Source organism: Aphanomyces invadans, assembly GCF_000520115.1.
Source record: "Aphanomyces invadans strain NJM9701 unplaced genomic scaffold supercont1.30, whole genome shotgun sequence".
Classification (NCBI taxonomy): domain Eukaryota; phylum Oomycota; class Saprolegniomycetes; order Saprolegniales; family Verrucalvaceae; genus Aphanomyces; species Aphanomyces invadans.
This window is the reverse complement of record NW_008580175.1, coordinates 54,740-77,088: the sequence shown is the minus strand read 5'-3', so window position 1 is coordinate 77,088 and position 22,349 is coordinate 54,740. Positions and strand designations below refer to the sequence as shown.

Here is a 22,349-nt window from a genome sequence, read left to right as displayed (position 1 = left end):
CATCCAGATATGAGACTAAACGTAGGCATGGACATGTGCGTACATGGCGACATCGCGAACTTCGTAGCCATGTAGCCCACGATACGTCTTGATCAACAGAGCTGACCCTGTACCTTCGGTGCCTTCCCGATGTGGATTCCACAACCGAACGGTGCGATCGCTCCCACAGCTCATGCAGTACGTTCCCTTCTCTACTCAGCAAGACCGTCATCGCCCTATTTCGTGAAGTGCATGCACTGACGTGCATGAAGTAGTACCGTTGAATCGCACGGCAAACACTGGGCCGTCATGGCCGCGCAGGACTCGTGCGCATTGAAACTTCATGCTCTTCTGCTCAAAAAATCAACCTGTATGAATTGATACCTTTTGATTTATTTTCATTCATGACTTGATTTAATTATGGTCGAAAAAGACTGTAATTTACAAGACGAAGCAAAACAGCTGAATTTAAATGGAAAGTCACACATCTGAATTTTAATGGCAACGTATCAATTCTGACAGTATCTAGTGTTACCGTTGAGGTTGTCATCTTGTCGCCCTGTCTGCGGACCATGGAGGAAGTGCTGGCAGATGCGGCGGTCCTGGCGAACACCATCAGTTTCTTGCCGCGACAAGACGCCATGTCCATGGGTATGTCGAGGCTATCGTTGTTCTTCTTTGTTTGTTAATTGGACGTGCTCATGCTGCATCACAGTGTATGTCAATTCGATGTGGACGAAGGCGTTGATGCGGCCGGCAGTGTGGGAAGAGCTCGCGCAGACACCGAAAGGACCGATCCTCGCAACGTGCTTTCGACGAGCCGCATCGTACATTTACACAGAAATGGATGTTCCATCACCGTAAGTCGACATCATGCGGACGATCTGTGGATGCACCTCGCATGGAATGTGTTGAACACTAGCAATGTGAATCGCCGCGGGTCGCCACCGACAATTCGCGGATGTTTGCTAAGCGATCGGTCCACCATCAAGGACTATATTGACGAGCTGAATGGGATGTATTACGAGCAGAGGAGGATGGAGAAGGCGCCGAGGCTGCTGCAACTGCCGGACGTGCTCGTGGACGACTCCAAGGCGAAGGGCGACCAGTCCAGCGATACTGTGAAGAATGCGTTTCACACGGTCAAGCTCATCGACAGCGAAATAGACGGCACGTCGGGGGCATCTCATGTACGTCCCGTCCACTGCCTTCCTTCAACTCATTTCGCCCAGGTACTCTCTGGAGGGATAACCATCGATGGCGGGTTCTTCTATTTGTGGCGACTGAAAGATCTCGCGCTATGCGGGACGATTGCGCTGGCGTCGGCGGCATGTTTTGACGTGTGCTCGACCGCGTTGGCCATTGGGACTGTCGATGGCACGGTGAAAGTGTGGGACTTCGCCACGTGGCTGTCGCGGATGTCTGAAGCGTCGGCATCTTCGCTGAACCCGCGCTTGATGATCATTCCTCCCACAACAACGCTTGCGCTACGTAGCCATATGAATCTGACGTCGTTCCTGCGCACGCGGTCGAGTCAGACGCACCGGATCACGCAGGTGAAAATTGACGTGAGCGACGGCGCGTTTCTGCAGGCCGCCGCGACGACGGACAAGGGCGACGTCCACGTTTGGGACGCTACGAAAAGCGAAATCGTCCTCTCTCTTGGTCCCGAACGGTACCTTTTCTAGCTGGTATGTCTGTTGATTCTTCCCGATAGCATCCACACATCGACGCTGCCGCGCATGGCGCGGGAGTCGCGGCCGCAAGTGACAAGCCTCATGTTGATTCGCAACACATTGGTGTGCGGGACGTCTGCTGGGTTCGTGCGGATCTTCGACCTCCGCAACGGCAAGCTCACGCATCGCCTCAGCGGCCATCCCGGTACATCCATGCTTCTCGTCTGTGATGTGGGTCTTGATTTGGTGTCCAGATGCGATCCTAAAGACGGGTACAAAAGGCCGCGTGCTGTGGACCGCCGGTACAGACGGGTCGATTCGGTGGTGGGGTGGCAAGTCCGCCAAAGTGTGCCCCAAGTCTGCGCTGTGTCGGGGCCGTGTCAGCGCCCTCGAGATGGACGAGACGGCCGTCGTCGCCGGCTTTGAGGATGGCGGTTTGCAGGCATGGGATGTGCGCACGCAGCAGCCGCTGTGCACGTTTGCGTCGTCGTCGATCGGGGTGTCAAGTGTTCAGTTCGACAAGCGCAAGTTGATCACCGTGTCCAAGGATGGCATCGCGTGTGTGTGGCGGTGGTACTCAATGTATCCGCACGGCGTGTTCCCGGCCAAATTCAAGTATACGTCCGTGTGCTTTGATCAAAAGCACTTGGTGCTGGGGACGACGGCAGGTGTTGCCGCCGTGTACAAGATGGAGGGCGCGCCCCACAAGAAACCCCTGAGCGTGTACGACTACTAACAAGATGGGGTGATTGAACAAGTGTATGGAAGCGATGGAGTTACAAGAGCGTCAGGGAATCATCGGGCCACGTAGAGGACGTGGGCGGCGCCGGTGGTGTTCTGCAGCCCTGGACGGACTACTTGATGATGTTGGTCCAGTAGGGACGTGGGTGACGACGATTTGACCGCTGAGCGAGGGAGATAGATGTATGTTGCTGACGAAAGCGCTGTCGATTTTGCAACAACGCCGTGAGACGTGTGGAGGACTTCGTGGTCTCCTAAGGGAGGGAGGACTGGCGGTGCTGGTGTCGCCACGAATATGCTCTTGACCGGACCCATGCAGAAACAACTTGGCATGACGTGGACGAATATTGCTGTGTTGCTATGTTTAGGTGTTACCGTTATAGAGAAGTTGGGCATGTGAGGCTTGGAGCAGCTCGATGGCAGCCAAGTGCAGTTAAAAGTCTTCTTCGTAAAAAAGGGAATTGTTCAATTGGGGAAACCCAATGAACAAGGTCGCGGGCAATCCAGGCTGTGCCGGCCGCGCTTCCACAGGGAAATGCTCGGCTTTCCATGCTTCACCGACCAAGCAATCGCCAGAGAGTAACACAAATGGCCATTTATGTCGCGGACACGTGATGCAGAGCATGTTGTCAATATCTTCAATGTCGCCAAGTGCGAGGTTCCCACCAGCATGAGGGCAAAACTGCTGGATGGCAAAATACCGCGGGCCATGTCGAAAAATTGCGAGTTTCTTGCCATTCACGACGACGGGGCAACCAAGCTGTATCCTCTCTCGCTTCTTAATTCGTTTTTGGCCTGTGACCGTGTATTGGTAGTCCGGCATGTGCTGTTTAGAATCCACAACACCTATCCAACGTTCGCAGTCGTCAGAGTCGTCACTTGCGGCAAAAGACGACCTACTCTCTGGGGAAACAAGGGTGTCAAACCACAGTATTGGCGACAAATCATTGCGCAAGGATGACGAGGAAGACTTGGAGATCGTGAACATGGCGCGGCGCGACAACCAGGACGCCGCCGGTGGAGATCGTGCCTGCTGACTCGTTCGACGATGGAGCAGCAGAATGCAGAAATCGGATTTTTAAACTTCCCCGCCAAGGTATCCGGATAAAGAGAAATTATACGGAATTCGTGCGAAACAGGAAGAATGCCGATGGCACGCGCCAGACAACATGGGTGTATAAGGGATTCTAACGGTGGGACGGTGGAGAGGTAGATGGGGAGATGGGAAGAAGCATGGATCCTGCTCGAACCAAATCGAGGAGGGGTTGCTTCGAGCCATTCGCCAAACGACACGACGTCGACACCCGCGCTGGTGGGCTCACTTAAGCGCCGGCAGCGGAGGCAGAGGAGGTCGTGACGTCCACGTCAAAAGCGTCCCAAATGTTGCCGTTGACAAAGTTGTTGTCAACGATGCTCACGAGGAAGAACGTGTCTCGGATCTGGTGGATGAGGGCGTGCGCAGGCGACTCGTCGTTGTACAGCGACGCCCACATGGACAACCACAAGCTGAAGGCTTCGTCCTTCCACGCCATGAAGCTGTCAGTGTCGACGATCGTAGGTTGGAGGATCTCCTTGTTCGGGAACGAGCCCCACGTGACGGCAGTCGTGCCTTTGCCGCAGTTCGAGTACGAGTTGCCGTGCACGTCGACGGCATGGTACTGCACGTGTTTCATCTTGTTGCATTTCTCGATGATGCGCTTGAGGTTTTCCGGCGACACGAAGCACTCGACGTAGGCCTTTTGGTACACGTGGCCACCGGGGCCGCCCCACCCAAACATGGGATCGTCCGACGGCGCCGCGTTCACGCGTGGCTGGCTATTAATGGTGAGGTACCCGGCGCGATTGACGGCAGCAAGGCGTTCCTGGATCGACTTGGTCTCGAGATGGAGGGGGGTATCGCACCACGGAAGCGACTTGACGGCGCCCATGACGTAGCGGGTAAACGTTTCGTACACGTCTTCGTAAGTGACGGGGTTTTCGCCCCACATTGCCTTGCGCTCCTGCACCGACGCGGTCGCATGCAAGTAGTACGACTCGTTGAGCTCGCCGAACGCAGGGCTTTCGCTCGACCCCCACCTTCCGTTCGGGAATTCGTCCCAATTGGCCGTGCGGTCCAAGTAGCTCTTGGGGCGGTTGGCCCAGAAGATGGGACGAACCGATTCACCGGCGCGCTTGGCGAGCGTCGACTACACTCAACCAGATGAGTCGGACAGTCAAGTTGGAAAGACGCACCGGTCGCCAAGGGAGTTCGCGGCGGGCGGTGGCGGTCAAGCCAAGGCCTTCTAGAATCAGTCGCGTGGACCGCTCCAAGTTGAGCGTGTACATGTGGAGCCCCGGCACGCCCTGCGCGAGAAGCTCTTTGCACATGTGAATGCCGAGTTGGACGCCGTATTCTTTGACGGCTTCGTCGTTGTCCTTGATCGGTTCCAAAGCTTGGAGAATCTACGACGAACGAGATGAGCCGCCGACGACGGCGAATCGACGAAAAGTACCTCCTCAGGGACGTGGCTGCACATGGTGCTCATGCGCACAAAGCCATTGCAGTTTTGAATGGGCATGATCCCTGGCACGATCGGGACAGTCACACCAACGGCGCGGCACTTGTCGACAAATTTGAGGTAATTCTTCACGTCGTAAAACAACTGCGTCACGACGAAGTCTGCGCCGGCGTCAACCTTCTCCTTGAGATGCAAAATGTCCGTGTCCAGGTCGTCGGCGTCCGAGTGCCCTTCAGGGTACCCGGCAACGGCAATGCAGAAATAGTCCCCGTACTCCTCTCGAATGTACTTGACGAGATCGATCGCGTATGAGAACCCGCCTTCGCATTCCTTGAACTCGGTCTGGCCGCGCGGCGGATCCCCACGCAACGCGAGAATATTCTGGATCCCTGCGTCCTTGGCCGAGTCGAGCGCGTTCTTGATGCTACCTTTGGGCATGTTTGTGCAGGTCAAGTGCATGAGCATCTCGAGACCGCTCAACTTTTGTGCGTTGGCGCTGAGCTCGATGGTCTTGTTGGCCGTGCTGCCGCCCGCGCCCCACGTCATATCACAGTAGAGCGGTTCCAACAACGCCATGCGGTCCATGCGCGAGTACAGGTTGGTGACACCAGCGGGGGTTTTAGGTGGGAAGAACTCGAACGAGTAGAACGCCTCCTTCTTCTCGATCTTGTCGTTGATCTTGTCGATGATCTTCATCGTCGTCCTGCGCTCGTGCCGTCTGCGCCGTCCAAACCCAAACGCAAACTAACGCAATGTTGAAGAGGTACCTCCCATACAAAACCCCAGTCACATTCCACAAACCCACACTTCACCCAATTTCGAAGCGGGCAATGATCCACAACCAATCAAAACTGCCCATTTCCGTTTATCCGGATGGGTCATATCGCTTCAGTGTGGTGCGCGTGCGTGGGCTGTGGCAAGCCAGCTTTATGGGGGTCGCAATGTGCGCAGAGCACGGCAATGCCGCGATGCGCGAACACCACGCTTCCTGTGACCGTCGGTAGGCATTACAAGCCTCCTCCCGCAACATGCTATGTCACCTCCAACCGACGTCACGGAGCCCGAATCGGAACACCATCTGGTGCTGGTATGCCTGCCATGATGAAAACAACCTGGCCGGCCACCACACGATGTTTCCGCTGTGCGGGATGCCACCGGTTGCGCTATGCCTAACTTCACTTATGAGTGCTATAGGTGAACATGGTTGTGTCGAACGGGGGGACCGCTCAGCACGACGCAGCACGCTAGGCCGAGCGTAGCTTCCGACAAAGAGCCATTGCGAACGAGTATTTATTATTGGTCGCCAAGGTTGTCCACGAAAAAGAGCGGCTGGTCGCCGCCGTCTTCGTCGCCGGCATCCTGCGGTTCGTCCGCGATGATTCCTGTGTCGGCTTCGTTGACGTCACCTCCGCGTTGGTGGGACTTGGTCACAAACTCGACCTCGAGTTTCTATGCCACGACAATTCCTTCGAGTTAAAAGAGCGTCATCAAACTAGCGAAAGCGTACCGCAGCGAGATCGATCAAGTCTGAATCTTCCCAAGTCGACGACAGCAATGCGCTGGACGTTGGGGCGGCAGACGCGACTGTTCCAATCAGGCCCGAAAGGCGCGATTTGTCTCCTACGATCCATCGTAGTACGCATGTTGAACTCGGATGGACATCATGGGCGTACCGCGAGCAACGAGCGTCATCCAGTCGATCAGCTTGAATGGAATTGCGAGTGACGTCAAGCGAGTGATGATGGACGTGAGCTGTGGTGCGTTCGCCTGGCGAGTGCGTCGCAGGAGTGCCTTCGCTTGTCGAACGAACAAAACTCCGCGAACGAATTCGACGGGCGACATGTTGGGCTGGAACGTGAGTCGACGCAGGGCCTTCAATACCACGCGGTTGAACTGCATCAAAAGCGTGTTCGAGTCGCCGGCGGCTATTGTAGGCCGAGGCAGTTGGTTCGCTGCCAGGAGGACGTCGACGAGCCAGGACGAGTCGAAGCGATCGCTTGTCACGAGCAATTCGACCACGCATTGGGAAGCAACGCTGACCGGGTCCGACTTGACGGGCGGAATGTCTTCGAACAGGTCGTCGTCGTCCGAATGGTCGGCGGCTGGCAGGGGCGTTCTGCTGGGATAGAACACCGTGAGCACGACGTACGACGCGTAGAGGTGTGCGAGGGCAGACGTAACGTGGGGGCTCGTTGAGGATGTGGCGTCGTTGGGAAGGTAAAAGGAGAAGGATGTGTCGCTGGCGGAAGCGCCAAAATCGCCATAGACGTCTTGGAGCTGACAGAATTCAATCACTTTGAGCAGTTCAGATAACGCGAGCTGCAGTTGGCGGCTCTTGAACACGTCGAACGACTCGTTCGTGCGCACCGCGCCCATCCAAGATCGCACGAGGGTGGAGATATTCGAGGCATAGAATGCAATCGCGGCATGCGGGTCTTGTTTGGCGGGGTACACGGAGGTGAATCCGTTCGTAGCAAGCTCCTGGGTAGCTGTGTTTGCAAGCTGGACGACAGCATCGACAATTTTGATGGGATCGTCACTGGACGCAGGACCTTCGGCAACGAAGTTGGCAAACACGGACGGCGGTACACTCAACTGTTCGACGAGCTTTGTCGTGTTGTTCTGGCTCAAGAGTATGTCGTAGTCGGCTTCGCAGAGTAACTTTTCGCTCGTGGCCTTCGTTCGGTGCTGGAGCGATGCTTCCAAGAGTCGACCTAGGCGTTTGCTGTACACATCAAGGTTACGCTGCAGGGTCGCCTTCAACGCTCCGCTCGGCAGCGTCGCAATGGCCGTCCCGAGCTTGTCATTGAGTTCGTCCTGGGTAAGCGCAATGTCTGTGAGTTGCTTCAGCTTTTCGCTGAGCAATGTGAGAAACTTGTCTGCTTGCTTGGTTGCCATGGTCAACCTGGCGGCGCCACAACGAATGGATTCTGCCCAAATGCATCGGATCCTGGCACTTGATTGGTCCTGGCCATGCCGTTCTCCTATTGGCCAATTTCAATCTTGGCCGCTCCGTGGTTTTCAAAGCAACGTCCTTTATGCACTGGAAAATTGCTCAAGCAATTTCACACGGATTTTATAAAAGGTGTTGGCATTCGTTGCAACGGCGTTGCTGCTACTACGCGCGGTACTGGTATCGAATGTACGGCAATTCCAAGTCTTCTCCGTCCGCGTCGGTCGCGCACACTTCCAAGATGAGGTACTTCTGCTTGGGCGGGAGTTGGGTCTTGGTGATGGTGGCCACGAGTTCCGACAGCTTCATGTTCATGCGCTCCTTGGACCGCGACTTGGCCGAGTACATGGCGTACAGAATCGTCACGCCGTACGACAGCATCGACACTTCAGCGCCGTACTGTTTCTCAAAGTGTTTGAGGAACTCGTGCAGCGTGACGTCGCCAACGTTCATTTCCAAGCGGTCCCACGCGGTCCACTTGTACGGCTCGTTGTGGAGCATCGACGTGGTCACTTTTGGCGCGATCGGCTCGGAGAACGCAAAGAGCGGGAGGGCCAAGTTGACAAATCCGTTCTTGAATGCTTCCAGGGGCTTCTTTTGGACGAACTTGATCAATTCGAGGCACACCAACCTATGGCAAGGTGAGTCGTGAATGGAGGAGAGACTTCACGCACCCCGTGACCAGAGCAGTGGTGGTGGCAATGGCTGGAATGATCTTGCCCGCGATGAAGCGAGACGAGTGCAAGTCTGCTTCTTTGATCTTGTACGACCGCGCACGCAAGTTGGACGTGGCTACGATCACTTCCATGTGACTGTCGTCATCTTTGTCAAACTCGATCGGCGTCATGCGGTACGCGCCGAGTTCTGCCGGCGACGGAAGCGGTGGTGGGGCGGACGTGACTGTGTTAGTCTGCTGCTCCCCTTGCTTCATTTCTTCGTCGTTGGCTGCGATTTTCACGCCGTCTCGAGGGATAAAGTGAGGCACTTCAATACCACGGAGGGCCTTCACAATGTCCGCTCGATTGCGGTGGCCAGCGAGCCCATATGTGATCGCGCGGCTGTTGGCAACCGACACAATAAAGTCCATGTGGACGGGATCGTCTGTCGAAAACGTCAGCGGGGTAGGCGGGCGCTTCGGGCCAGACCAAAACGGCGCGCCGGACGTCGTCACTTGGTCCAACGGGAAGTTGTGCAGCAATTGCTTGAGCGAATTGGAAAACATGGCTTCGAACTGAAGGCGCGCCCACGCAATGCAGTCATGGAAGGTCTTGGGTTTGTCAGCGACGAGGGACTGGTACACGCGCTCCAACGCGTCCGTATGGACATTCTTCGCCACAAAGTCCGGCGTCGTAATGTAAGCGTTCACGTCGTTGGGTGTTTGGAAGAAGACGCCTTCAAACCAGTCGCGCGCCCACTGGAGAGTGTGTTCGATGGCGTTTGGGAAGTTCTTGAGTGTGCAAATAGGAATGCTCTTCTCGGGGGGATCTCGGGATGCGCCATAGTTCTCAGTAAGGCTTGGAACGACCACTTGCGTATTGCCCTTGGTGCCGAGGGTGCCCGACTCGAGCATCGGGAGGCCATAAAAGAGACAGCGCTGGTCCATGTACAGCCGAGCATCAACGTTGTCCAATGCAGTGCACACGCCCGTGAGCGAGTCGTAGAACGCATCGTCAAAGATGGTTTCGCTCTCCGCTCCCACGCGAGTCACGTAAGCTTGAATGTGGACGTTTGGGTTGATGAAACGGATCGCCGTCGCTGCCGTCGACGACTTGGGTTGCCCGACGTCGGTCGACCGGAAGAGGAACTGGCGGTTCAGATTCGATTTTTCAATCAGGTCCATGTCGGTGAGGTGGATGCGACCACTTTCGTGGGTTGCAAGGCCCATCAGCGCCCAGTTCTTGAGCATTTCGCACCCGATTGCGCCGGCCCCGACCAAAAACAGTCGAAGTTGATGGAGCTTCTCCTGGAAAGAACGGCCCCACACTGCAATTTGCCCGTCGTCGCGCGAATTCACCGGTTGAAACTCGCTTTCTGGCAACTGTTCGACGGGCAAACACTCGATCGCGTCAAAGTAGAACCACTGGTGGATCGGTGTAAACTTGCCGCTGCAGGCTTTCAACGCCTCTTGGCCAACGATGCCACCCAAGAAAGACGTGATAGGGGCAACGACCCCGCGAGCCCCCGTCGACAGCGCCGCCACCACTTTGGCGTCCACTTCAGTCTTGATAGCGTCAGCAAATGGCTTGGTTAAGCGGAGGACTTCATCGGCATGTTTGGTGTTGCCGGAGGTGGGCAATTGTCCGCCATGTTGGCCTCGAAATGCCTCCAACCCTTGGAAAGCAGCATGAAGCAGCTCGGACCGTCCGAACTTAGCAAAGTCACTCGTGAGGAATTCACCAGGGGAGGCCAAAGACTCCCTCAGACGCTTGAAGCGTAAAGTCAGCGGTTGCTTCACTTGCGTAACGTAGCCGCCCATGGAGGTCACAGGGCTTGGGAAATCGATAGTGAACGTAAAAGGACCAGTGACGGTGATGGGGAGAGGTGTGATGCCGTTTAAACAGTCCGCACCCTCGAGCTCGCGGAAAGTCACGAAGTCCCCCGTTTCGAGTTGATGGCGCGCGTCGTCCGTGACGGTGACTAGCAATTTACCTGCTACATCGCTCGTGATTGACGCCACCATGCAAGTGATCGGTTGCTCCCCATCTTTGTCGGACACTACGAAGGCGTCGCCGAAGTCGCAAAATACAGAGCCAAATACACCACGAGCTTCCGTGTAGACGAACGCGACACCCTCGGAATGGCAGACGTCGCTGAGCTCAAGGGCATATGCACGCGTAGAGTTGCAGACAACGACCACCTAGACGCGCAATTGCATTAGTCATGAAGGTATCCAGTCCAATTTCGCACTCGGAAACCAGCAAGGAATTCGGGGGTGAGCTTTCCCGTGTGTTTCTTCACTTGGACGTATGGATTCAAGTCAGCGAGTTTTTGACAACTCGCTTCGGCACGCCCCGAATGAGTCACAACATCTTGCTCTGTGAGGTAAAATTGGGACGACAGGTCCATGAATGTTGCAGGGGCGTCGTCGAACAACGTGACACTGCGCACACCAGCAAGGACGATGTTTTTTGCGATTTCAACGCCGAGACCGTCCACGTTGACGATGAGGACGTTCGACTCACCCATGCGGCGTTGTGCTTCGTGCCCCATGACGTAGAGTTGACGGCTGTACAAGCTCTCATCAATGCCACCACTGGACGAGGTCTCCATGTCGACATCGGCGGCACTCATCTGGCGGCCTTCGAAACTTCTCGAAGTGGAAATGGCGATCTACAGCCAAACCAGAAAAATCGGATTTAAACTTGATTGGTCAATATACCACATGTAGAAAGAATATCCATTAGACAAATTCACTGTTGCGTGTGATCAATCTCTCGCCGAAAACGAAGTTATCCTTTCATTGGTGCTTTAAAAAAATGAATCGCACACAGCAGCCAAGGTCTGCATTGTTAGTGGAAATGGAGACATTCTGCTTTGCAGATGTGCTGCAGTGTTGACGACGTGGCGTCCTTGTTTATCGAGCTGAGGGGAATTATGATGACCAATGGAAAACGTTTACAAACATTTTGTAGCCAATCAACGCCAAGACCGTTGATTTTCGCCACTCAACATTTTCAAAATGACATGAAAGTGTCTCCGTTGCGGGTGCCTAATTCCTGGTTTTCGCAGCATTGCGTGCGATCAAGCACAATTGCTCGACGTCTTGAGGGCAGGGATTTGTCGCTTGGAATTCAAGCCATTCCGCGCTGCAAGGAACTATTGCCACCAGCCACCATTGAATATTGTCAAAATTATATGAAAAAATGTGAAAATATTGGAAATATGGAGAAGCAACAATTCTCGAGGAACTCGCGTTTCTCGTGACAGAGGGGTGGTTCATGCAAGCAGGTCATCCAGTTGTGGGAACAATTGCAGCTTGAGAGTATGTTGCGCAATGCTATCGAAGGTGTTCAACGGAGAGGGACCCCGATTGATGAAGCCATTCATTTGTTGTGACTGAGGAAGTGGCGAATATGCTTCATGTCGGCACTCTCATCGTCTAGATGCCGCCCTTGGGATCGCCTTGGCTGGTGTGTGCTCAGTACGTCGGCAATCTCCCGCAGCACAGTTCCGAGGTGCACATTTTGAAAAGGCAGGTTTTCTGCTGCTGCTTGCGCCAACGCGATAACTTGGTCGTCATACATCGGCAGCGTCGTGTCAAAGAGCTTCTTGAGCGCTGCACAGCTGGTCCATGCTTCGTCGAAAGCGTACGAAGGCTGAACGCGGTCTGTCGCGCTTGCATCGTGTAGATTGCTTTGAGCTAGACGGATCTTTTCTTCGTGGTACGCCATGTCGTTGGTGAACAAGTCGTCGAGCGAGTGCATATAGCCGACCCGCGCTGTTGGAGTCGGTTCCTTGCTGTCGTTGGCATCTTCGATGGACGTGAGCGCGTCCACGTCGAACCGGTTGCTTCGTTTCCGATCGAGCTGGACTTTGGTCGCGTCAGCCGCCACGGACAGAGGGACCTATGCAAACCACATAACATGCCATCCACAACGGGGTTCTTGCTTCCTTACTGCGTGCTTCCTGTCATCTTTCGTCGTGATTAACTGCATGAGCTTTCGCTCAATCAAACTCATGTGTCGAGATCGCGCGATCGCTTTGCCGTGCCTCTGACGTTCGCCACGCTGTTGATTGACTTGTCGAATTCCGTTGTCCGCACTGTCTTTGCCAGGAATCTCGGACGCCCGTGCGCCTTTGTGATCTGGATTCGCGCCACCTTTCGTGGTGGTGCGGGGCTTGCTCCTTAGTGAATCACACAGCTGCTGTTCGTTCTTGGACAGTGGTCGCTACGTGTCCATGAGGCAAAGTCCGTCGGAAGTTCACACACCCGATGGATCGGTGCCACGTAAGGCGGCAGGCCACTTTGACCGCACATCTGGCACGCATGACTTGGCATTTGTTTCAGCATGGCCGAGCGGGGAAGCCGAATGTCGTCAAGCATGATCGCTTGGGGCAGCAACGACGACACACGAGCACGGTAGCCGGTGAGAGTCGCCACGACGTTGTTGTGCAGTTGGAGAATACGGATCGACTGGTTCAGAGGCTCAGTTGCGGCAAACTAGCTACAGCAGTTGAGGCAAACCTGGTTGACGGACAAGGCACGGATGGATAAAAAGTTGCGCAAGTCGTTGTGGCTAAGATTCAACACCTAAAACGCAATGAGACTCAAGGCATCGCAGGTTGTCAACACCTGCAAGCGAGACAAGGTTTCGATGCCATCAACACGACGAATATTGTTGTTTGACAGATCGAGCTGGACGAGATGCACGAACTGGCGAACTGGACCCATGTCGACAATCCAATTCCGACCCAACATCAAGTGCTGGTTGTTTCACGTGAGAAAAGGCCGCGACAACGGTGGGAATCCTGCACCTGAAGGAAAGGATATCCCTGGACCGCTTGCAAGCTGCGCACAACGTTGTCCGATACATTCAGGCACTTCAACTGGCATGGGTTTGCCTGGCCGACCGATGAGACTGGGATGGCAAATATCAACAACATGTACCACGTGAATCTCTATGAGTGATGCGACTGTGATATTCTTGACATGCAGCCTTCCATCACGCACGTCGTACGCATGCACCTTTTCATGGTGGTCGGCGTCGGACACCACCATGATTGTGGTCGCGCCTCTTCAAGATTGTCACCATCCGGATAAGAAGTGTCGACTGGGAAGTTGGCTCGAGTGGAGCGCCGACGCCACCAACCATGAGCCGTTCAACGTCGCCGCATGCTGCACCCTTGATCGATGGCTTAACGACGTTATGCAAGTTATGAAAAGAAGACCCGACAGTGAGAGATCGAAATTGCATGCGTGCAAGCTTTGGTCCAACGGGCTGCTTCAACTGGGCTGTCAAATCCCTTGCCATACTTCCTAGTTCCTTTCATTTGTGATGAATTCATCATGCACACGACGTAAAGCTACGCTCGCTTGTGGCTGTTGTGGTAAGACAATGAGCGAGATACAGCCCTGCTCTGCATGGAACGTGCAATGGGAGTGTAGGCACGAGCTGAGGCTCGTCGTCGTCGGCCCCTTCTCTTCAGTTACTCTTCATTCAAGTGTGTACATCGTGTGCTTGGACGGAGGTGATGCTGCGCACAAGTATGTCAAATTCATGTGGAAGACGTCGGCGGTGCGATCGGGCTGACACGTCCCCTGTGCAACCAATCTGGCCGACAGAAACTCACATTCTTCAAATGTCGTTGATTCAGATGTTTGATTGGCTGAATTTCGTACTTCACCGAGTAATCTTGGTGTTGGTGGTGTCGGCACTGCGCTGCACCATGAGCGGATTCGGCGTACCGAAGAAGACAAGCAAGCGCAGTCTGGTGCGTCTGCGTACGACCTGGTCGTGATGCATATGTGTTGATGATCTATTCGCGCGCAGTCGCAGATATCGAAGGCGAAGGATGCACCGGCAAAGAAAGTTGCCGTCGCAAAGGTAGATGTCACAACTCAACATGACGACGGATCCCTCACAACACCCAGAGGGCATCGCTGTCCAATGCGATACCAATGAAAAGACATCATGCAAGCAACAGTGATGACTCTTCTAGCGACGTTGATCAAGCAGTTCTACCGGACGATGTCTCGGACACGATCGTCAAGGTCGACGACACGAACGACATGCCATCAAGTTCTCCCTTTGCTCGGATCCAGCGTGGGAGCGAGCCCACGTCTCCTGTTTACGGAAAGAAAGAGAATGCTGAAGATTCCGACGGACAAGACGCTGATGTTGCTCCCTCAACGCCAGACGACGACGAAGCCAAGTCGGATGTCCACGACGTTGGCTGCCCGTCGAGCCTTCGGTGTCTCATCGACCAGCACGTAGGCCGACCCTCCAGAAGACGAAGATGACAACGATACCGAGGACGAGGAAAACCCATTGGGCGGGATTAATGCGGCATGGTCAGTCATGCGCGGCCTATGCACTCACTTGTCCCATGGTGAAGTGGCTGCAATCAACCGCGGTCAAGTGCTCCACGGCCCCCCTGGCGCAAATCCTGTCACTCAAGCGAACGCGCTGAAGACGTAGGGCCGTTCGTTTTTTCAGTCCATCTCGGCATTCACTCAACTCTGTAGGATTTTTCGCTGGCCAGTCCGCGCGCGAAACCTCCTTCGCACTTCGTAATGGGACTTCTGCAACAATTCAAATGATTCAACATGGCTCAAGTAGATTCGAGATGGAACCGAGCCGCATTGACCTGGACTTGGACGAAGTTGACAACGCCGACGACGCCGATACAGCGGTTGACGTTGAGGACTCGGGTTTGCCCGCGCTTCCAGAGCCAATTTGCGCCGCTGTGGCCAAAGAATACCGTCGCCATCGCAATCCAGAAACTCAGCAAATCGATGACCCGAGTGAGCTGCAATCCAAGTTGGCACACCTCGTGCGAGGCTCAGCAGTATTTGTGGATTCGTTCATGGAATTGCTTCTCGTTCGCAACGCAGCGGCTCTCCAGGGCAACGAACAGCACTACTCGAACTCAGCATGGTACGCTTCTGTGCTACGGCGAAGAGCGCGCTCTAAGGTGTGGGTGCGACAGGTCGTCGATCCAAGGAGTGCCGTGCGCGAATTGGAAGTTCGTCGCAGAGTCACTCGACAATCCACCTGGGCCACCCCACCGCGCTCCGACCTCCTTGCCTGCAATTATAGCCCGCCTTACTCCAGAGTATGGCTGCGAACATTGAATTGTTCCTGATAGGCCGCTTTGTCTAGAACCAAGGCGCGTATCATGGCGAGGCTCGAGGCCATATATGACGAGTCCTGGGCCTATCCCAAGGAATAGAGAGCGCTTTCTCGCGGCGAGAAGTTGTCGCTCTCTCTGTTAATTCCAGCGTAATTTGGCTGCTGGCAGGTCGTTTTACGTGGAAATGATTTTTCGGATTTAACTAAAAATGCCGTCAGAAATATTGCTTTCTCCAACGCCATGTTATCCGGATACTCGAACAATGAGACGCCTTGCCCTGGTGACTGGCGGAAGCCGCGGCATTGGCCTTGCAGTCGCACGCCAGCTCCACGGGGACGGATGGATGGTTGCGCTAACTTCACGAAGCGCTGAACGAGCAATGGAGGCGGCGGCGACTATTTCACCGGAAGTGTTGGGCGTCGCATACGATGCATGTGAACCTGGTAGTGCGGACCGCGCGGTGAAAGAAATCACAGCGCTGGCTGGCCATCCGATCACAGGACTCGTGAATGCTGCAGGCGAAACTCACAACTCGTTGCTCGTGCGACTCCAGGAAGGGGATGCTCAGAACATGATGCAAACGAATTTGTTGGGTCCTCTGTTCATGAGCAAGGCCGTGGCACGAGGCATGCTCCAACAAAAGCAAGGTACACTCATCATCAACTCTGCTCTTAGTTCATTCTCATCTGGAACAGGTAGCATCGTCACCCTTGGGAGTGTGGTCGGGAGTAAGGGGAACGTCGGGCAAGCTGCGTACAGCGCCGCGAAGGCGGGCCTCGTTGGCCTCACTACATCTCTCGCAAAGGAACTCGGGCCGAAGAATATCCGTGTGAACCTTGTCGAACCTGGTTTCATCGCCACTGACATGACAGCTTCAAGCATGAGCGACGACGCTCGCCAAAAGACTGTAAACCAAATCGTGATGCGCCGATTGGGCCAACCAGACGACGTCGCACACATGGTGTCTTACCTCTTGAGCGACAAGGCATCGTACGTCACTGGTCAAGTGTTTCGGGTCGATGGAGGGCTCGTGCTGTAGGTAGGATGTCCATGTCCAATGGGAAAATCCTGCGGCGTGCTCGTTGACATTGTCGCTGTGTTGGATTGCGTCCGACCGGGACACCCTCACGGCGTTTATCCCACAGCGAGACGCATTGCGTCCCTGGCCCTTCGCGCGGTGTCCGATAGTCCGTGTGCATGCTCCGCGGGACCCTCGCGCCGCCCGCCTATGCGGGAAGATTACTCACATAGTGATGTTTCGCTCGCGTCCCGATTTGGAGCACAATCGTGAAAAAAAATCAAGTTTCGAATGATTCTATTATTTAGAAGACGGTATCAAAATAAAAAGAAGCGACGAATTTTTTTCTTGTTGCAGTTCGGGCATCTGAATCTGTTCTGAAACTCGCTCTTTCGGCCGCCTTCCCATCGCTTGATCGACGACGGCACGCCGTGGGCTGCACGGAACAACGACCACGGACATGGCGACTCGACGAGCTCCCAAAACAAACAACCGTGACGCTAACGTCAGGTCTTCAGAGAGTTCGATGCCAGTGATGGAAGATCATTGGAGCGACATCCCGAGCTCGTACTTGCCGTCGCAAGTTCCGAGCCAAAACCTCCAGGAAATTGAGTCATATTACGCCCAGGGACAAGCGACGACCCCGAGCAATCCGTACTACGGCCCTGCAAGCAATCCACCTTTGAGCAGCGGGCAGGGTTCGCAGCGTCAAGGACGTGGTGGGGACGACTTTGGCCAACAGTTCTCGAGTGCCGCGAACAGTGCCAACATTCACGTGATAGACAAGGAGCTGCAGAAGCAATTCCGTGGGCGAACGAAGCGCTCTGCGAACGCAAAGATCCACTGGATGGAGAACAAGAAAAGCCAGATCATGGGCATGTGCTGGACTCTGGGTTGCCTCGGCATGACGCTTGCGTTCTACAACTACCGGTGGGCAGGGTTGATTGCAGGTTCGATCAACACGATCGTTTGCGGCATGGCTGTCGTCGTTACCTATAACCTGAAGCGCGAGTGGCACCAACACCCGAACCCGATCGTGCACATGCGCAGTTGCCTCAGCATTTTCCTCGCCATTTGCTTGCTGCTCAATATTTTGGTCGACTACGACCCGGTGGACCAAGAGTCGGCAAAGTCATGCCGGAAATTGGCTGGTCTGACCGAATTCTTCTTCTTCTCTTCCGAGGCATGGGGGCTCATGATGGCCATCGACTTGTATTCCTCGGTACGTCGGTCGACCTGGACACGGGGGCGGCCATTGAACTCTGTCTAGCTCAACGATCCGTTCAAGAGCTACAAGCGGTCGATGAAGTTTTACCACGGCTTCGTCTGGTCCACCAGTGCGTGGAATCTGTATTTTTGATGGATGGCTAAGAGACGGTCTAGGTCTCTTGATGGCCGTCATCGCGTTCACCGTGAGCGACTCGGACGGCAATGCTGGCGGGTTTTTCCAGGTCGACGCACACCCGATCAACGACAACGACAGCAAGTACAACGTGATTGGGTTTTGCTTGGCATCGTCTGGAAAGTCCGTGGCCAACGGTCCGTCGCGGACGTTTGCCAGCATTCAGAAATGGTACGCGTTACGTCGGCATGGCACACGGAGATAATGTGGGGCGTGTGTAGGCCATGGATGCTCTTGTACGGCATTGTTGTGTTTGTGCTGGTCATTTCCGTCATGTACGTAAATTGCGCTCTTCTTCGTCCCTGACGACGGCGACCAGCGTCCTCATCATTGCGTGGCGACGGCTATACGCTGGCGGCGTTCCCAAGACGTACAACATTCGGCTAGGCGTGCTCAACTACATTTCGTTGTACGTGCGATGTTGCGTTTCCATGCATGCATGGCCCACGGACGGATAGGTTCACGGGCGCGATGGTGTTTTACTGGCTCTTCTTGCTCTTCATGTACATGTCGACGTACTTTGTCGCGGAAAACTACAGCGGCCAGCCGCTGGATCTGGTGCCGATGATCATGCGGCAGTTCTTTATGTTTCTTGTCGCGTCCAAGGGGTACTTGGAGTACATCATTTGGTTTGCTGTGAACAACACCAAGAAGAAGAGCGGGAGCAAGTCGACCGACGTCGATGTGGACTTGAGTCCCCAAGTAAACCTTGCGCTGCGGTCCGAGATTTTATTCTACACGACGTCCGGTATCAAGCAGTCTGTCCAAGAAGCGGCGACCGGCCACTCGTCGTCCGAGATGTTTTTGTTGACGGATGGCCACGACGACTCGGTGTGTGCGACAAACGTCGTCTGCCTGGCTCTCGCCCTGACTTGTTGTCTAGGGCAAAACCATCAAGTTTTGGTCGTACGCGCCGACGGTGTTTCGCACGATCCGGGAAAACTATGGCATTTCCGACGATGCGTACATTCGATTGTTTTCGGCCACGACCAAGGTGCGCCGATTTCTTGCTGGAATACAGCTGATCGATGACGGACGAGTGTGCAGGAACGATTCAGCGAAGGACGGAGTGGGGCGTTTATGTTTTACAGCGCCGACGAAAGCATCATTGTCAAGACCATGTCCAAGGAAGAGTGCGAGCTGCTGCGGCGGATGGCGCCCAAATACGCGTCGTACTTGGTGTCGCACCCTCAGTCGCTCATGACGAAGTTTTACGGGTGCCACGCCGTCCTGCTGTACGGCAAGATGTATTACTTTGTCGTGATGGGCAATATCTTTGCCAACACACAAGTGATCCATCACCGGTACGATATCAAGGGGAGCTGGGAAGACCGGAATGCGCGGCTCCCCAAGGTCGGGAACAAGGTCACGTGTCGGTACTGCAACGCTCGGTACACGTTTGGCAGCACCAAATCGCAAGAGTGCGGCGACGGTCTCAACTTCCACGAGCCCAATATTGTGCTCAAAGACAATGATCTGCTCACCAAGGTCCGCATCGACCCGCAGGCGTCCAACCAGCTCTACGACCAGCTTTGCTTTGACAGCGACTTTTTGTACGAGCAAGGCATTATGGACTATAGCCTGCTCATGGGCGTCCAGAGCTGCGAGTACTATGTCGAGCCCGGCATCGTCGGCTTCAACCCGAATATGCACCCTGGGTCGTCCTTTGCGACGCAGACTGCGATCAGTGTCAACGGGCCAGCGCTGTACCAGTTTGGGATCATCGATTTTCTTCAGCAGTGGACGCTCGAGAAGAAGCTCGAGCGATTCTGGAAGCAACATATCAAGCGCAAGGACCCCGACGGCATCTCGGCGATCCCACCGAAACAGTACAAGTTGCGCTTCCAGCAAAAGATGTCGCAAGTGTTTGCCATCTCCAAAGCAATGGCAAACAACCCGTTCATCGGACAGCCGCCCATTCTCCTCGACGTGTTTGACCAGGGCCTGTCGTCGACTCGAAACAACCATAACCTCATCCCGTACGTGTGTGCACGCCGCCGTGCGTTGCTCGGTGGATTCATTGTGTGCTGCGTAGAGAAAACGGAAGCGTGCTGGGGTATGCCGACGACATCTTGCGGCACACGAGCGCGCCCGTGTTGAGTGAAAACGAACGCGATGCGACGCACTTGATACCTCGATGAGTTTTCGTTAAAACAACTGAATCACCCTTACATGACGTATCCGTTTTGAATTCCACGATGGTCCGCACGGATCACTTGGTCGACCGATGAAAGTGAACGTTCTTCCACTTGCCCTCCTGGCGGTGCCACACCCGCGTCTCCATGTACAGCATCGAGTCTTGCGTCGGTGACTACGCAGCACAGAAGCATGATACGTCCTCTTACGACGTCCAACCTGGATCACATTTGCGAACGAAACGATCGCGGTGTCGCCCAGCAGCTTGACGTGCGGGTCCACGACATTCGACTAGAGAAACAGGTCAGCCCATGGTGACGCATGCATGGCGCGGTGGTACTTTGCAAATCTTCGTCACTCCCAAGCCGCCCATCATGCCTTGGTTCTTGAAGTAAAACTCGTGGAATTTCAAGCCCTACAAGAGATTGAGTGCGACAAGTCGAGACGTGATGGAGCGACCGCACTTCGATGACGTGACCCATCGACTGGGGCTCGATTGCTGACAGCGACTCGTCGCACAGAGCCTGACCATCGCCTGTGAATCTATCGTCCGGTAGAGTGGAGACGAGGGTACCTGGTACGTAGCCAAGTTACCCTCAAAGACCGCGTCCAGCAAGCACTACGGCGAGATTGGCGGGCGTGCATGAACTGGAATCGGTTGTCTGTATTACATGCTATACCTTTGTAATGTCTACGAGGTGCTGCTTTACGATCGGTTCGATCACTTTGGACGTCTCGGCAAACACTTCATCGGGGGACGGGATCGACGAAATGCGGAACACTTGATTCTTCAACGCGAAATGCTCAATGATGGGCATCGTCGACTCGAGGTACGTCGTGAAGCGCTTGCGGATGGCGTCAATGTTGTCGTCCGTGCGGCCACTTGTCTTGCCGCGCTCGAGCAAACGTTTCTCCATTTCTTCTTCGGGGCAATCGTAGAAAAGAACACCGGCCACATCGACGTCCGTCATCTCGGCTTCCCATCCTTCGAGGTTGTCAAAGTTGCGCGGAAACCCGTCGATGAGGAAGAGGTCACGGCCACTTTCAACCATGGCTTTGCGGATCAAATCCAACGTGACCTTGACGGGCACGATGGCACCGTCACGAATCATACGGTCGATCATTTCGCCATTGGGGCTGCCAGAAGCACGTTCCTCGCGCAACAGATCACCCGCCTGCACAAAGAGCGCTTGAGAGATCGACCCACATGAGGCCTGCACGCTTACCGAGAGGTGAACAAAGCCAAACTTGGCCACGATCTTCGAGCATTGCGTGCCCTTTCCAGACCCAGGGCCACCAAGGACGAAGAGTACTTTGCTGCGGAGACTGCTTGCTGCCATGCTTTTCAAAAGAAAGTGGGGCCCAGAGACAGTCAATCGATGCAAACATTGTATTAGTAGTACATCACTACTATTACTAGCAGCATGTACAGTGCTACGTAGTATGTGCTCTCTTGGTGAAGTCAACTCGACTTAGTAATCCTAATAGTAAATTTTCCAATGTGGATCGCCCGCCCGCGCGAACACGCGATGGCCCTGTCGAGATGGTGAGCTGCGACTTCAAATGCTTGACGAGACGCTTCAGGAGACATGCGCCAGATAGGGCACGCAGTTCAAAGCACCGGCGACACCTATGATGACGTCGACACAGATACCAACCCACCACTCGCTGTGACTTTAGTGAAGAATGCTCAACGTTCGATCGTCCCCACCTACAACAGGCGAGTTGTCGACACGACAACAAATAGACGGCTCGAGACTGAGCGCGTCGCAGTGCGGATGCATCAAGGATGCACATTGACAGCGATGAACGTGCAGCGAGTTGGATTGCTATCGCGATCTGCTTGATTCATGACGAGGACACACGATGGATGACGAAATATACATTACAAAACGTTTAGAAGGTCTCAAGCGTAACTCAAACGAGCTTTTTCACCGTCAGCGAGATGGCTCTCGTGCTTGGCGAGGGCGGCTTCGTCAACGACAGCTTCGGCGCCGCGCTTGGACGAAGCCATACCAAACTGCATTTCCCTCATCACGTACAGGAACGCGAGCAAGTTGATGAGCGAGACGATCCCGACACCGTAAAACATGTACTCCAAGTGGCCGTCGTCGTTCAAGTCGTCGGGGATGTACTTTTGGAAAACCAACGT

At 54.7% G+C, this 22,349-nt stretch overlaps 12 protein-coding genes across 14 annotated transcripts; 5 read left to right on the top strand and 7 right to left on the bottom strand.

Moving 5' to 3' along the window:
* Positions 1 to 15: 15 nt before the first annotated feature.
* H310_11156 (hypothetical protein) lies at positions 16 to 324 on the bottom strand (the record flags this gene model as incomplete). Its single annotated transcript, XM_008877730.1, has 2 exons — positions 16 to 191; positions 258 to 324. 2 exons carry the CDS (start codon positions 322 to 324, stop codon positions 16 to 18), a joined length of 243 nt encoding a protein of 80 aa, XP_008875952.1.
* Positions 325 to 515: 191 nt separating this feature from the next.
* Positions 516 to 2,425, top strand: H310_11155. 2 transcript variants are annotated; one of them, XM_008877728.1, is made up of 6 exons: positions 516 to 630; positions 695 to 839; positions 902 to 1,169; positions 1,212 to 1,654; positions 1,697 to 1,860; positions 1,910 to 2,425. In XM_008877728.1, the coding sequence occupies exons 1-6, from the start codon at positions 552 to 554 to the stop codon at positions 2,389 to 2,391; spliced, it is 1,581 nt and encodes a 526-aa protein (XP_008875950.1). In that variant the 5' UTR covers positions 516 to 551; the 3' UTR covers positions 2,392 to 2,425. The 2 variants fall into 2 exon arrangements, with proteins under 2 accessions (XP_008875950.1, XP_008875951.1); XM_008877729.1 differs by having other exon boundaries at positions 1,697 to 2,425.
* Positions 2,399 to 3,462, bottom strand: H310_11154 (hypothetical protein). The gene is made up of 2 exons (XM_008877727.1): positions 3,297 to 3,462; positions 2,399 to 3,242 (listed from the first exon to the last, which is right to left on the bottom strand). The coding sequence occupies exons 1-2, from the start codon at positions 3,382 to 3,384 to the stop codon at positions 2,830 to 2,832; spliced, it is 501 nt and encodes a 166-aa protein (XP_008875949.1). The 5' UTR covers positions 3,385 to 3,462; the 3' UTR covers positions 2,399 to 2,829.
* A 256-nt stretch (positions 3,463 to 3,718) lies between these two features.
* Positions 3,719 to 5,590, bottom strand: H310_11153 (methylenetetrahydrofolate reductase; the record flags this gene model as incomplete). The annotated part of the gene is made up of 3 exons (XM_008877726.1): positions 3,719 to 4,582; positions 4,629 to 4,838; positions 4,889 to 5,590. The coding sequence occupies 3 exons, from the start codon at positions 5,588 to 5,590 to the stop codon at positions 3,719 to 3,721; spliced, it is 1,776 nt and encodes a 591-aa protein (XP_008875948.1).
* Positions 5,591 to 5,791: 201 nt separating this feature from the next.
* H310_11152 lies at positions 5,792 to 7,818 on the top strand. Of its 2 annotated transcripts, none has more exons than XM_008877725.1 (2): positions 5,792 to 5,981; positions 6,089 to 7,818. In XM_008877725.1, the coding sequence occupies exon 2, from the start codon at positions 6,549 to 6,551 to the stop codon at positions 7,020 to 7,022; it is 474 nt and encodes a 157-aa protein (XP_008875947.1). In that variant the 5' UTR covers positions 5,792 to 5,981; positions 6,089 to 6,548; the 3' UTR covers positions 7,023 to 7,818. The 2 variants fall into 2 exon arrangements, with proteins under 2 accessions (XP_008875947.1, XP_008875946.1); XM_008877724.1 differs by having other exon boundaries at positions 5,792 to 6,035.
* Positions 7,819 to 7,930: 112 nt separating this feature from the next.
* Positions 7,931 to 11,189, bottom strand: H310_11151 (hypothetical protein). The gene is made up of 3 exons (XM_008877723.1): positions 10,755 to 11,189; positions 8,522 to 10,704; positions 7,931 to 8,478 (listed from the first exon to the last, which is right to left on the bottom strand). The coding sequence occupies exons 1-3, from the start codon at positions 11,136 to 11,138 to the stop codon at positions 8,013 to 8,015; spliced, it is 3,033 nt and encodes a 1,010-aa protein (XP_008875945.1). The 5' UTR covers positions 11,139 to 11,189; the 3' UTR covers positions 7,931 to 8,012.
* A 499-nt stretch (positions 11,190 to 11,688) lies between these two features.
* H310_11150 (hypothetical protein) lies at positions 11,689 to 13,580 on the bottom strand. Its single transcript, XM_008877722.1, has 7 exons — positions 13,456 to 13,580; positions 13,323 to 13,409; positions 13,141 to 13,272; positions 13,033 to 13,098; positions 12,778 to 12,981; positions 12,464 to 12,736; positions 11,689 to 12,412 (listed from the first exon to the last, which is right to left on the bottom strand). Exons 1-7 carry the CDS (start codon positions 13,564 to 13,566, stop codon positions 11,891 to 11,893), a joined length of 1,395 nt encoding a protein of 464 aa, XP_008875944.1. The 5' UTR covers positions 13,567 to 13,580; the 3' UTR covers positions 11,689 to 11,890.
* A 654-nt stretch (positions 13,581 to 14,234) lies between these two features.
* Positions 14,235 to 15,804, top strand: H310_11149 (hypothetical protein; the record flags this gene model as incomplete). Its single annotated transcript, XM_008877721.1, has 8 exons — positions 14,235 to 14,279; positions 14,339 to 14,392; positions 14,440 to 14,736; positions 14,783 to 14,982; positions 15,034 to 15,078; positions 15,128 to 15,445; positions 15,498 to 15,623; positions 15,671 to 15,804. The coding sequence occupies 8 exons, from the start codon at positions 14,235 to 14,237 to the stop codon at positions 15,738 to 15,740; spliced, it is 1,155 nt and encodes a 384-aa protein (XP_008875943.1). The 3' UTR covers positions 15,741 to 15,804.
* Positions 15,805 to 15,895: 91 nt separating this feature from the next.
* H310_11148 (hypothetical protein) lies at positions 15,896 to 16,907 on the top strand. Its single transcript, XM_008877720.1, has 2 exons — positions 15,896 to 16,288; positions 16,337 to 16,907. The coding sequence occupies exons 1-2, from the start codon at positions 15,904 to 15,906 to the stop codon at positions 16,678 to 16,680; spliced, it is 729 nt and encodes a 242-aa protein (XP_008875942.1). The 5' UTR covers positions 15,896 to 15,903; the 3' UTR covers positions 16,681 to 16,907.
* Positions 16,908 to 17,194: 287 nt separating this feature from the next.
* H310_11147 (hypothetical protein) lies at positions 17,195 to 20,202 on the top strand (the record flags this gene model as incomplete). Its single annotated transcript, XM_008877719.1, has 9 exons — positions 17,195 to 17,881; positions 17,930 to 17,996; positions 18,043 to 18,232; positions 18,283 to 18,336; positions 18,381 to 18,470; positions 18,520 to 18,892; positions 18,945 to 19,055; positions 19,109 to 20,040; positions 20,097 to 20,202. 9 exons carry the CDS (start codon positions 17,195 to 17,197, stop codon positions 20,200 to 20,202), a joined length of 2,610 nt encoding a protein of 869 aa, XP_008875941.1.
* A 616-nt stretch (positions 20,203 to 20,818) lies between these two features.
* H310_11146 (hypothetical protein) lies at positions 20,819 to 21,538 on the bottom strand (the record flags this gene model as incomplete). The annotated part of the gene is made up of 2 exons (XM_008877718.1): positions 20,819 to 21,372; positions 21,424 to 21,538. Coding segments are annotated over 2 exons (616 nt in total), but the record flags the coding sequence as incomplete, so codon positions are not given.
* Positions 21,539 to 22,103: 565 nt separating this feature from the next.
* H310_11145 (hypothetical protein) lies at positions 22,104 to 22,289 on the bottom strand (the record flags this gene model as incomplete). Its single annotated transcript, XM_008877717.1, has 1 exon — positions 22,104 to 22,289. The coding sequence occupies one exon, from the start codon at positions 22,287 to 22,289 to the stop codon at positions 22,104 to 22,106; it is 186 nt and encodes a 61-aa protein (XP_008875939.1).
* Between the last annotated feature and the right edge of the window lie 60 nt (positions 22,290 to 22,349).